Genomic DNA, 14362 nt, shown 5'->3' on the forward strand with positions numbered 1-14362 from the left:
ACTTGAACTCTGACATGGGATACTGCATCACAGGTCATAACTTAACCTGCTGTGTCACAACACTGGCCCCCAAAATACACTTTAAAACTTTTAAAAGCCAAGGCTAAAGGCAATATTCATGCCTTTTCTTGGTTATTTTGCCTTTTTATTCTCTTTTAATTTTCCTTGCCTTTCCCCCCTCAAAACATTGGCTTTTCTTTAAGAGTACAGGTGAGGAGAGACCCAAATGGCTGAATAGGAAAATAACATGCTGATTTAGACCATGGGAAGGTAACAGAAGAAGAGGGGAGGAAGTGCATTCCCAGGGGATAGTTGGAGAGACGTTTGCAGTGGAGATTCCATAGAAAGAAGAGAGATGCTGAGGGCAGCAGGGACAGTACAATCACAGAGCAGCAAGTGGACCATTTGGAATATCTGAGTTAGAAGACAAATCTTTGGAAATATCTCAAACAAAAAAAAAAAAAAAGAAGAAATTAGAGAAACCTAAAATAGTGCTCAAGACCTATGGGATACTATCAAATGACCAAATATACATGTCTTAAGAATTTCTGATAATGTGGAGAGAATGGATAAGAAAACCTATTCAGTGAAATAATAGCAGAAAAATCCCCTAATTTGGAGAAAACAGGGACATCCAAATACAGGGAACACAAAGAACTACTAACAGACATGATCAGAAAAGATCTTCCCCGTGACACATTATAAACAAATTTTCAAAAGTAAAGCATCAAGAAAAGATCCTAAAATGTGTATGAGAGAAATGCCAAATCACTTTCAAAGGATCTCTGATTAGATTGACAGCTGATTTTTTTTTTTTTCATTAGAAACTCTACAGGTTAGGAGAGACTAGAGAGAAATAGCCCAAGTCCTAAAAGAAAAAAGAAAGGGGCCGGCACTGTGGCACAGCGGGTTAACGCCCTGGCCTGAAGCGCCGGCATCCCATATGGGCGCTGGTTCGAGACCTGGCTGCTCCACTTCCCATCCAGTTCTCTGCTATGGCCTGGGAAAGCAGTGGAGGATGGCCCAAGTGCTTGGGCCCTGCACCCCATGGGAGACCAGGAGAAGCACCTGGCTCTTGCCATTGGATCAGCGCGGTGCACCGGCTGCAGCGCGCCGGTCACGGTGGCCATTGGAGGGTGAACCAACGGCAAAGGAAAACCTTTCTCTCTGTCTCTCTCTCTCTCACTGTCCACTCTGCCTGTAAAAAAAAAAAAAAGAAAAGAAAAAGAAACAGCAACTGAAAGAGATTCCTGCTCTCTCATGTTTATTACAGCATTGTTTAAAATAGTCAAGATATGGAAGCAGTCTAAGTGTTCACTGATGAGTAAATGGAGAAGACGTGGATAATGATGGATTATTCAGCCTTGAAACAGAAGGAAATTCTGTGATTTGTGAAAATGTGGATGAGCCTGGAGGACATTAGGCTGAGTGAAATAAGCCAGGAACAGAAAGATAAATACTATATGATATTATCTCTACGTGGAATCAGAAAATGTTCAATGGCTAGAAGACAGTACAGTGGTGACTGACAAGGGCTGTGGTTGGCAGAAGTGGGGGATGTTGATCAAAGGGGAGAAATTTTCAGTAATGCAAGATGAACAAGTTCTGGAGATGTACAATGTAGGGAGTACAGTCAATACTCTTGCATTTTACACTTGTAATTTGCTGAGAGAGTAGATCTTAAATGATCTCAATATGAACACACAAAGGGTAAGTATGTGAGGTTATGAAAATGTTAATTAGCATGAGGGCGGTAATCCTGTTTGTCAAACTATCATGCGATACTATAAATAATAACAATGTATTAAACTTGCATATTTGAATATCTAAGAGAATAGATAAAGTGCTCTTGCCACAAAATAATGACAAATATGTAAGGTGATTTATATGTTAATTTTCTCAATACATATTTAAAACCATCATGCTGTATACTATAAATATATTTATACATTTTAATTTGCCAGGTAAAAAAGTTTTCACATCATATCCTTTAAAATGTATTCAACTTTATTTGTCAGTTACACCTCAATAAAGCTAGGAAAAATAAGAGAAAAAAAAGCTAGGCCCTAATGGTATTTTTGTACTTTCTTGGTTTTATCTCTTTATTCTCTTTTATTTATGTATTTTTAATGAACATTTTTAGCTCTGCTTGACTTACTTATTTTAAAATTTTTATTTATTTATTTTCAGATTACTTGAAGGCAGAGAAAGACTGATGGAAAAAGATTTTTTTTTTTAATCTGCTAGTTCGCTCTCCAAAGACCCACAAATAGCCAGAGCTGGGCCAAGTTGAAACCAAGAGCCTGGCACTCAATCCTGGTCTCCCACATGGTTGTCAGGGATAGCAACTCCTATAATCTGAGCTTATCTTGTAATTATCTTCAGGCCAAACAATGTTTTGGAACACGTAATTGTTGTGGGGGACTGTCCTCTGCATTATAGAATGGTTAGACCTATCTTTGACCTCTACTCACTAGATACAAGTAAGAGCGTCCCAGTCATGACAATCAAAAATGTTTCAAAACACTAATAAATGTTCCATGTGGCATAATTTCTTCAGCTGAATACCATTCGTTCAGACACTTCAGTCAAGGATTCTAGGGTGATATTAATGCATCACAACAGGAGACACACAGTGTCAGGTTGTATGAAACCAATAGTGATGCTAAATGTAGTAGCTGGTTTAAATTGATAATCAATAAATCTCTCCATAGTAATTAAATATTAATTGTGGTAGAGCTGAGTCTCTGATTATTCTGTTCCTCCCACATTTTCCAGCTAATGATCTTAAGACCTACTGATGATTTCATGATGCTCCCTTGAGTCAATACACTGGGAGATGCAAAATGATGATATCCTAATTCTTTTCTTGCATAGATGGCAGCTGGAATGATTGTGCAAACAGGAGCTTCCCCTCTTATTCTATTTCTCTCCTTTCTCCCTTTTCTTCTTTAAATATCACCATTGACGCATGGGTTTTAAAAAACAATTTATCATCCAATTTTTAAGAAATGCTCAAATTGTCCCAAATTTGGCCCATTGCGGCCTGTTTGCACTAGATCCTATGTCATTGGTCATAAATATGTAAAATAAATGGTTCAAATCAAAGCTATGTAGAAAGATCAACCCAGAGAAGTCTTACTCCAGTCTCCTTTACCACTTTCTCTAGGCTTAATCATTTCATTAGCTTTTCATTTCTAATTTTTATGTTTCTTTTTGCAAGAATAAGTAAAACTTAGATACACCAACACATACTTTGTCTCACCATTTTTGTTGCCAGAACTAACATCTGATGTACACTGTGTGCACATTGCCCTCTAGCTCCTAATATATCATGAAGTCATTAGCAGATCCTAGAGATCTTCTTTGTTCTTTTGATGGTTGTAGAGGGCTGTGTTGTGTATGTGTACTCTAATTTATTCAACCAGTCTTTCATGAACAGGTTTTTAGGTTGTTTTTCATAGTTTGTTACCACAATGAATAATGTTATGAATACAGTAGTCCCCCTTTATCCATGGTTTGGCTTGCCAAATTTTCAGTTAACTATGGTCAACCTCAGTCCACAAATATGGGCATATTCTCTACAAATAGAGAATTCAAAAATTGTAAATTGTGCCCCTGCTATAAGTAGCGTGATCAAATCTCATACTCTCCTGCTACAACCTGGCAGGCTCACGAACCAAGCTTTTGCCCAGTATATTTATGCTGTATTTACAGCCTGCTTCTTAGTGACTTAGTAACTACCGCAGTCATCGGATTGCCACAGTGATGCAGTGCTTGTGTCCAGGTAACTCTTACTCTATTTCATCATGGCCCTAAAGCACAAAAGCACCGATGCTGACAATTCCTATGTGCCAAAGAGAAGCCATAAACAGCATCCTTTAAGTGAAAAGGTGGATGTTCTTGACTTAATAAGGAAAGGGGAAAAATTAGATGCAGAGGTTACTAAGATGTGTGGCAGGAATAAATCTATCTGTGAAATTGTGAAGAAGGAAAAAGAAACTTATGCTAGTTTTACTGCCTTACCTCAGCTTGCAAAAGTTATGGCCAGAGAGAGATCCAGGCTTGGCTAGGATGGAAAAGGCGCTACATTACAGGGGTCTACATTATCCACCATTTCAGGTACCCTAGTCCACTGTTGGTGGGAATGTAAACTGGTGCAGCCACTGTGGAAGACAGTATGGAGATACCTCAGAAATCCAAATACATACCTAACATATGATCCAGCCATCCCACTCCTGGGAATTTACCCAAACCAAAAGAAATCGATGTCTGAAAGAGTTACATGTACCTCCATGTTCATTGCAGCACAATTCACAATAGCTAAGATATGGAACCAGATGTCCATTAATTGTTAACTGGATAAAGAAATTAGGGTATACGTACACTATGGAGTACTACTCAGGTGTAAAAATAAATGAAATTCTCTCGTTTGCAACAAGATGGACGCAGCTGGAAACCATTATACTTAATGAAATAATGCAGTTTCAAAAAGACAGATACCATATATTTTCCCTGATCCTAGGTAACTAATAGAGTACCTGAAATGTGATGTATTGGCATGAACTAGGCATTTTGAGATCTGATGATTGTTTACAGCCCTTGTCTCTTCTGTTGAGGAACATTTTTTTTCTTTCTCTTCATACTATTTGTTGAACTCTTTTACTTAGAGTATGGTTAATTATATGATCATTAAGCATACTGAAAATAGATCTTTGTAAAAACTAAGAGTGGGAATGTAGGGTAGGAGAAAGGGTTTGACCATGGGCAGGAGGGATGGTAAGGGGAAAGTGTCACTGTGTTCCTAAATCTGTATATATGATATATATTCTTGTATATCTTAAATAAAATTTAAAAAAAGAGTGCCTCCAAATATTTGCTAAAAAATATTTCACTCACTTTCCCTTCAATTAGTGAATAAATATAATCTAAAAAACTTAGATTTACCTTAATTAAAATATCCACTCACAATACCAGTTAGAAAGACAAAGAATTTCCATGAAATACTCTTGGAACAAAATGGTATTATATAAAATGTTATCTGTTTGTATACAGACTAATAAAGAAGATGAATCTAATCCCAAAATAATAAAAATACTCTTATTCCATCTCAGAGTATCAAGTTCACCATTCTTCCAGAGAAAACAATCGTTATCAAGGTCATATGTTCAGCTTTCTTTCCTTGGAATGACAAATATTTTGGTTCACCCAGGAACTAAATGAGATCCCAATCTGGAGTTTGAGTTTTTCCTTAATAGGTAAAAAAAGACACGTTTGTCTATAGTACATGGAATATCTTAAAAGGAATAAAAATATCTTAAAAAATCCCCCATATTTCTAACAGCTAATTATTACATAGAATTAAGTAAGGGCTGGCGCCATGGCTCACTAGGCTAATCCTCCACCTTGCAACGCCGGCACACCGGGTTCTAGTCCTGGTCGGGGCGCCGGATTCTGTCCCAGTTGCCCCTCTTCCAGGCCAGCTCTCTGCTGTGGCCAGGGAGTGCAGTGGAGGATGGCCCAAGTGCTTGGGCCCTGCACCCCATGGAAGACCAGGAGAAGCACCTGGCTCCTGCCATCGGATCAGCGCGGTGCACCGGTCACAGCGCGCCGGCCGTGGCGGCCATTGGAGGGTGAACCAGCGGCAAAGGAAGACCTTTCTCTCTGTCTCTCTCTCTCACTGTCCACTCTGCCTGTCAAAAAAAAAAAAAATTAAGTAAGATCTCTCCAAGTGACAGATTACACCTTCTCTAGTTCCTGATTGTCTAGACCAGGTCCAAAGATGAGTACACCTGACTGAAATGGAATAAAGTTAAGTTCTCTCTAAAGGGGATGCCCCTCTCCCAAGAAGAATCTCAGGAAAATCTGCAGTAAATTATTCATATCTTTTAAAGTTTGTATGCATATTTAATGAAAAATATAAACTTTAATAATCCATTCTCTTCAATTCCTCTTTATAGTTCTACTATTCTATGAAAAACCATTTCTATTTTGTGTTGTATGTTGTATGCAATGTTTTATTAGAGAGAACATCAAATCTAGATCCCTGGGTATCCTGAGCCATGCCTCTCTGCTTTGAATTCTCAAATTCAACAAATATTTACACAGATACTCCTCTACTTACAATGGCATAAACTCATTATAAATTGAAAATATAATAAGTTGAAAATGCATTTAATACATCTACCCTACTGAACATCCTAGCTTAGCCTGGCCTAGCTTAATATGTCAGATCACTTTTCATGTTCTACAGTTGAGCAGACTTAAATAATAAAAATCCTATTTTATAATAATGTGCTGTGTATCTCATGTAATTTATAGAATATCTGTTTCCAAAAAATCTTGGCAATTTGGTGCCCTGTGCAGTATTAGTTGTTTCCTCCAGGGACCACAAGGCCGACTGTAGGCTCCCTTGTTGCTGCTGCTGCCTAGCATAGAAAGAGAGGATTTTGCCACACATCAGCAGCCTGGGAAAGATCAGAATTCAGTTAAAAAATATACAAGGATACTTTTTACTGAATGGATATTGCTTTCACACTATCATCAATTCAAAAAATCATAAGTCAAATTATCTTATGTCAGGGATCTTCTGTACATTAATTATGCATTTATTATGTCCTAGACATGTTGCTAGGTCTTGTGCAGGCAAAATGCAACACATCTCATGGGACTCCACCAGGGGCAGACTCTTGGAAGCAGAGTCTTACCTCCTCTGAGATTGGCCTCATGTGCCTTTTTCCCTTTGCTGATTTTATTTTGTATCCTTTGGCTGTGCTAAATCCCACCTGTGAGCACAGGAACACAGCTATGTCATAAGTCTCATGAATACTGCTAGGGGCTGGTCTTGTGTATCCTCTGACAGAGAACAAGCCGCAGCCCTTGTGGCCATTTGGGGAGTGAACCAGCAGATGGAAGGACTCTGTGTGTGTGTGTGTGTGTGTGTGTGTGTGTGTGTGTGTTTCTTCCTCTCTGTGTAACTCTGACTTTCAAATAAATAAATAAAATCTTTAAAAAAGAAGAAACAGCCATCAGACACATTATAATTCATGTAAAATATTTTAAAATCTTTTATAGTTTTGTTTATTTGAGAGGCAGAAAGAGAGAAGGAGAGAGAGATAGAACTCCCATCTGCTGATTCACTCCACAAATGTCTGCAATGGCTGGGCTGGACCAGGCTGGAGCCAAGATCTAGAAACTCTGTCTCTTGGTTGCAAGAACCCAAGCATTTGAGCCATCATCTGTTGCCTCCCAGGATCTACATTAGCAGGAAGCTGGAATCAGGAGTGCAGATCGGCTAAATCCTAAGCACTCTGACATGGGACTGGATGTCACAACTAGTCACTAAACCAACTAGGACAAACACCTGCACTTGTGTACATTATTTAAGAATTAAGGAAACATGGGAGTTGGTGTTGTGGTGTAGTGGGTAAACCTGCTGCCTATGATGCTGGCATCCCATATGGGTGCTGGTTCGTGTCCTGTCTACTCCATTTCCAATCCAGCTCACTGTAAATGGCCGGAGAAAAGCAGCAGAGATGGCTAAAGTGTTTGTACCTCTGTCATCCACGTGGGAGACCCTGAAGCTCCTGGCTCTTGGCTTCACCTGGCCCAGGCCTGGCTGTTGTGGCCATCTGGGGAATGAAATAGTGGATGGAAAATTTCTCTTTCTGTCTCCTCATCTTTCTGTGTAACTCTGACTTATAAATAAATTTTTTTTAGAAAGAAAAAGAAAGAATTAAGGAAACAAAGTCTGCTTCATTCTGGCACAGTCTAACTCCTTTCAACTTCCTAAGTGCTCTACAGAGCAAGAGCACCGGCCTCACAGGGTAGCTCAGGCCCACCTTAGACTGGGGAATCCAAATCTACATTTGAACAAATTCCTCTCACGGTTTGTGTGCACACCGATGTTTTAGAAGCACTAGTCAGCCAGTCGCAGGGTTTCATAGAGGCTCCATGAAGAGAAATTATTCCATGAATCTGAATTGTGTTTTGTTTCAAAGATCCTACATGCTACTTATTTTCTGTATGTTGTGTGACTTACATTAATGTATGATCCTGGGGTTTGGTGGGCTCTCTACTTCTCAGTTTACATCCAATAGCTTACAACCTGTACCCCCTGCATTCTCCACTAGAGAGCCAGGAGTGTGAGGGGAGACACCATGGGAGCCCCTGATCTGAACTTGGGGTTATTATATTTTCTTTTTTTTTTTTTTTTTTTGACAGGCAGAGTGGACAGTGAGAGAGAGACTGAGAGAAAGGTCTTCCTTTGCCATTGGCTCACCCCCCAATGGCCGCTGTGGCCGGCTCTGAAGCCAGGAGCCAGGTGCTTCCTCCTGGTCCCCCATGCAGGTGCAGGGCCCAAGGACTTGGGCCATCCTCCACTGCACTCCTGGGCCACAGCAGAGAGCTGGACTGGAAGAGGAGCAACCGGGACAGAATCCGGCGCCCCAACCGGGACTAGAACCCGGGGTGCCGGCACCGCAGGCAGAGGATTAGCCTATTGAGCCGCGGCGCCGGCCATTATATTTTCATATGGTAGACGGACAAGGATTTGTCCTTGCATAATGGGGATTCCCATCTTTCTTCTCTAAGGCTTGTCCTAGGCCTCAAACAATCAAGTTGTTTTATAAAGGAAACCCCCCTCTTCTTTAAAGATTTATTTGAACGGTAGTGTTACAGACAGAGGGACACACACACACACACATACACACATACATAGAGAGAGGGAGAGAGAGAGAGAGAGAGAATCTTCTATCCACTGATTCACTCTCCAAATGGCTACAACAGCCAGGACTGGGCCAGGCCGAAGCCAGGAGCCAGGAGTTTCATCCAGGTCTCCCATATGGGAGCAGGGACCCAAGAACTTGGGCCATCCCCTGCTGCTTTCCCAGGCACATTAGCAGAGAGCTGGATCAGAAGTGGAGCAGTCAAGACTTGAACTGGTGCCCATATGGGATGCCAGTGCTGCAGGGCAGTGGCTTAACCCACTAAGCCACAGAGCTACCCTCCCATCCCATCCCATCTCTTTACCCACAAGCTTTTGAATTTCATACACCACATGAATTAGAGTAATTAGGCATTTCTTCACTTGAGTTTGTTCATCATTCATCATCAAAATTTACCACCTTGAAAAGTTGAGTCTCAGACACCTTGAAAAGGGGTTGCTTAGAGGCATCCCACAACAACCAGCTAACAGCCAGAGGAAACGGTATTACCATCCTTTACTCAACTCGAGTTTCATAAAGACGAGAGACCTAATTATTGCCCCCAAATCAGTGTCCCCTCATGGTGACCCTATTTCGTGCTGGAGTAAGCCTACATAATGAGGGCTGATGGTGACACTGACAATGACCACAGTAGCATCACCCCCTACTGAAACAATGACAGGATGAGGATATGTTGAAAAAGAGTATCGCTATTTCAACTCATCAAGTAACAGAGGAGGATGACATACCCACGCTGCAGCCCAGACATCCTTCCTCACAAGGCACACATTCTCCATAATCTGGGTCTTGGACTTCACCTACACAGCAAGAAGAGTGAAAAGCATAACTCATTTCCACTGAGCAGAGACAAATTGATCACTTCGAAAATATGTTGGTGTGTGGTTGATTTTTAACTAAATCATAGAGCAACTGTGAAGCCAAAAGCCATCCTTGAGCATATATGTGTCATTCACCATTTTATCTCCTATTAATCTAAAAGATTGGATCAGCTTGATTGGGTACAAGTGGAACAAAGTTGGACTCTGTGCCGTGGAACTGGTTTTGAAGTCAAGCTGGTAGATTTTATTTATTAAAGAAATCAGTTCTGCTTCTGGGGAAAATGGAATTGGATGTGTAAGTGAACAGCCTATGTCTCCCCTTTTATCTGTTCCACTGGAATTTTTTTTTAAGTTTTAAATCTTTCAGTATATTCACAAACATTAGCAAGAAACAGAAAAGCACACCTTCATCATTTAAAAAATGTCTCGGGACTCTATTTAGCATTAGACCAAGCATAATTCTTAACACAGAGCAGACCAGCATTCTTGCATAGAAAAAAAAAAACAAAACTCTTTAGTTTTGTTTTTAATTTTCCTCTTCCCATTTAAAATAAGAATGCGTGCAATGACAGTAACACATATGATCCACCAAACAATTTCACATTTTCAAGTAGTTTTAGGTGGGATGATTCTCATTGGCTTCTCACGGCAACACTGCCTTGGTGCCAGGCTCTCCCTTTGATGAATGAACATGGGGAGATTGGACGTTTTGCCCAGGGTCTTGCCTCTGGTAATTGGGAAGGAGACAACTGAGGGCCAGGACTTTTGGCTTCCAATTCAGTTTTCTCTCCACCCTGTCTTGTCCACAACCCCTCTGCTCAAGGTCACTTCTGATGTGATTAGCTCTATCCCCATGACCTTGGACTGTGTCTGGGAAACTCAGGGAAAGAGTTGATGGCAAGGAAAAAGGGAGCGGCTATACCAAGGTTTCCACTTAATACATGGAGTCAACGAAAGTCATCCCAAGTGGTGACATCAAAACCAGGAAGGCAACTCAAATGCAGGATATCCAGAGGTTAAGCCTTCATCCCACCTCCTTGGCAGGGCCCCGTGCAGCCTCACCTTGCCCACACTCCAGCTTCTGGCAGGTGTGGTTGGTGGGCAGCAGGAAGTAGCCGCTCATGCATCTCGTGCAGATCTGTGGACTATGGCAAACCTCACAGTTGTCTGGGCAGGGCAGGCAGGTGTGCCCCTTTGCAGGGTAGTGGCCTGCTGGGCAGCTCTGTCGACATTCCCCCAGGTACAAGAAGCGCTCCTGGCCATGTTTGTCTGTCCATTTAGAGGGGAAATGAAAAAAGAGAAAATATCCCAAATTATCCATGAGGTTGATATATAAGACATTTTATTAAAAAACAAAATGACAGAGTGCTTTTGTTCCTGGGTGAGCAAGACTATACCAATAGAGTGCAAAGTGCTGTGTCTGTATCCTTGTAGTTGAAAAGTTTTCCTTGTAGGGAATAATTTTCCAGTATTTTATGTATTTGAGTGACTAGCAAAACTACAAATCATGCCCTGAAAACCTATAACTCAAAATGTGTTGAACTTCCCCCAGGGCTCTTTCGATATCCAAGGAACCTCTTAGACTTGAAGGGCTACAGAGGTCCCACGGGAATTAAGATGTGCTTAATGACAGACATGCTTGATGAAAGTACAATCTTTTAAAATGGTTTTGAATTATTATCAAGATTACATGCTTGTGTTAACTGTCTCGGGTGTGATTTTCTGCCCAGCTGCCAATTCCCGTGAAGACAGGCTCACTGAAGCACTAGACCAAGTGTCTTTGACTCTTTTACATGCATTCCCGAGGGTTTCCAATTTCTGTTAATGCTGGGCTCCATAAGGAAAGAATCAGCAGTACCCCCATTATGGCAAACTATGGTAATTTGTTCCTGGAGGGAATGGAAAATGCTAAACAGTTACAAAGATGCAATTAATTATAATGGATTATAATCAGTTACAAATATAAAAACAAAATTAAGATTAATATGTAGTAACTCAAATTACTCCCACTCTCCTGGGGATTTTGTGATGAATATGTCAAGGGCATCCATCTTCTCTGAATCTTACTTCTCATAAGATCCTGCTTCTGAAGCTCATGGATCTCCTAGCCTGAACACTCTCCGTCTAGTGTCCACTCGTCATATGATCTTTTCCATGAAGACCTGAAACTATTGACCTTCAATATGCAAGACCACTGATGTGTAGATAAAGACAGTGCTAACCTTACGTTGCAAACCCAGAAACTGAGTCAGTATCAGTATGTCAGATTGAACCACAGAAATTGCTGGTATTCAACTTTTTTCTACCTGTACGTATGGAAGTTTCAAATAGTTTACAGTAATATTTCTTATTTAATTAAAGCCCTGATTGAAATGTAATTTTCAAAACACATGGTTGGATTCTCAGTTTACCATCTACCTATTTTCTGATTGTGATTACCTCTCTGAAGTCTGCTGGTTTTTGTAGCACTAAGAAAAAAAGAGAGCTTTGACAGAGGTGGTGGAAAAAAATTTCTGCTCCTTCCAGGTCAGATTTAGAAGAACAATATCCTTTAGCAGGGGTGAGGAATGTTTGGCCCTCAGGCTGTGTAAGGCCTACAAAATCATTTGGTCTGACCTGCCAAGGCAACCCCAGGAGGGACTCAACATTCAAAACTCTATAGCAGGCTAGTTTTTAAGTTGTTAATTTTATATGATGCATGAATGATGCTATAAATATTCAAATGACCTTTGATCAAAAAAAGGTTTCCCACCCCTGCAAGGGAAGGAGTGTGTTGGGGAGACGTGATGCATATTTGGTGATTCTACAATTATAGATAAAGGTCATGGAACACAGAACTCTGATCTGGTGGAACCTGGGATCTCAGGAGATGGCAAAGATTGCCTTTCCCAGTTATGTTTTTTCAGTCACTCTACGAAATCCTAGCAAACCCCAGGGCTACCATGACTCCCTCACAAAAGAGTAACCAACTTGTCAGATGCAGGTGGGAAGGTCTGATGGAGAGCAATGGGGAATTCACTTCTCCTCCCTGCAGTGGTTGTGTTATCTCCCCTGCACCTTCACAGAACATGTACTCAGGATCCAGGTGTTGGAGGCAGTCCAACATCCAGGAGGTTCTAAATGTGTATTTGTTGAATGAGTGAGTAAATTTGAAATTGGAAATATTCAGTTTATCAAATATATCCAACTGGATCAATAATCTTAAAAAATGATAGCAAAATTTCTGAGGAAATGTTCTTCAATCCTGTTTTTATTGTTCAGATGTGGTTTTGTTATTTGAACCCCTCTGGGTATTATAATGTGGGCTTAAAGGATGAAGTTTGGAGGGGGATCTCAGTTTTTGAAAACATGCAAATCAGACAAGGAGAGGCCACTTAGATGCCTTGACCATGGCTAGATTTCTCCATAGATTGGCTCAGGATTATGTTAATATTTTGTCATATTTCTAATAGCTTGAGTAATACGTCAGCTCATTTACTTATGAGTGATAAGTCGGATAGTTCAAAGATTAAATATTATGCATAAGTTTTTGGATACTTTCCCAGGCTCTCCAAATTTAATTTTTTACAATAGCGTGTAGGAGAACCCAGTTCCAGTGGTAGAGAACTGATATTTTTGTTAGGCACCAAAATCCTTCCTGGGATTTCATGACACAAGAATTAAAATGCAAGGAACTCAAAAAGAGGCTCAGCTGGGCTTTCATTTGTTCTGATGACTAATGAACTGTTACCAGAGCATTTCTTGGCAGCTAAGAAAAGAAGACGGGCCAGTGTGGAGACAGTGGGCCTGTAGAAGGAAAGGAACGTTGAAGGTTGAAGTCATGAGGGAAGAGGACTGTGGGAAAGGATGTAAGGAAAGCTGGGATGACTCTGAAAATAAACTTCATGAAGTTCACTTCAACATTTGGCTTATTGTAGCTGCTGGGTGCTTGATTGTACTTAGTTTTGGGTCTAATTTGATAGAAGATAAATCAAGAGGAAAATCTTCATATCTTTACCGACATGACTGGTGATTTACATTGTCATAAGGATTCACATATAAATCTTAGTGAAGTTACAAATAGACAAGGGATGAAATCTCCCCCACACTGGTGGGAGAGGCTTCTGTGGGTAGATAGGTGTGTCCGTGATCAGAGGATTTTCAGGCATTTATTATCTTTTCTAGCATCATCGCTTCATGGTCTTGGCTGCAGTTTCTGCACTAATACTTCCTGAACTAGAGACATCAAGCTGTAGTTGGCAGAGAATCTGCTAAGTCAGGGATTGCTAAACAACATCTTCTCCACGAAGTCTCCTCTGCTCATTAGAGCTGGAAGTGGTGTTTCTTCACCGGCCTGTGGTAGGTTTTCTAATATTCATTTTCTTATTTTGCAATACATGAGGACAAACCCCCTTGTTGGATTGTGAGGAGAGAGAGAGAGAGAGAGAGAGAGAGAGAATGCGTAAGAGATCTTCCATCCAGTGGTTCACCCCTCAAATGATCACAACAACCAGGACTGGGCCAAGCTGAAGCTAGGAGCCTGAAACTCCGTCCAGGTCTCCCAAGAGAGTGCAGTGTCCCTGGGACTTCGGCATCTTCCACTACTTTTCCAGGCTTGTTAACAGGCAGCTGGATCAGAAGTGGAGCAGTTGGGCCTTGAACTGGTGCCCATATGGGATGCTGGCCTCATAGCCTGTGACTTACCCCACTGAGTCACAACACTAGCCCCAACATAGCTTTTCAAATAGGAAATACAGCAGAAATGCTAGGCATTTTATGTGTAGATTGGTCCAAGTAGCTACAGGATGCTTAGAGGGATAGACATTTGTTTAGCAACTA

At 40.9% G+C, this 14362-nt stretch overlaps 1 protein-coding gene across 3 annotated transcripts in view; it reads right to left on the reverse strand.

Moving 5' to 3' along the window:
* PCSK5 (proprotein convertase subtilisin/kexin type 5) overlaps positions 1-14362 on the reverse strand; it is a 437660-nt gene that overhangs the window by 79539 nt on the left and 343759 nt on the right. For all 3 annotated transcript variants that reach the window (XR_001793338.3, XM_008256580.4, XM_051858772.2), the window contains exons 23-24: positions 10607-10813; positions 9455-9523 (exon numbers count right to left, since the gene is read on the reverse strand). Coding sequence is in view for 2 of the 3 variants with exons in the window: in XM_008256580.4 (XP_008254802.1) it covers positions 9455-9523; positions 10607-10813 (276 nt within the window). In the remaining variant the exon portion in view is untranslated. The remainder of the gene's footprint in view (positions 1-9454; positions 9524-10606; positions 10814-14362) is intronic.

This window comes from Oryctolagus cuniculus, chromosome 1 (assembly GCF_964237555.1).
Source record: "Oryctolagus cuniculus chromosome 1, mOryCun1.1, whole genome shotgun sequence".
NCBI lineage: Eukaryota > Metazoa > Chordata > Mammalia > Lagomorpha > Leporidae > Oryctolagus > Oryctolagus cuniculus.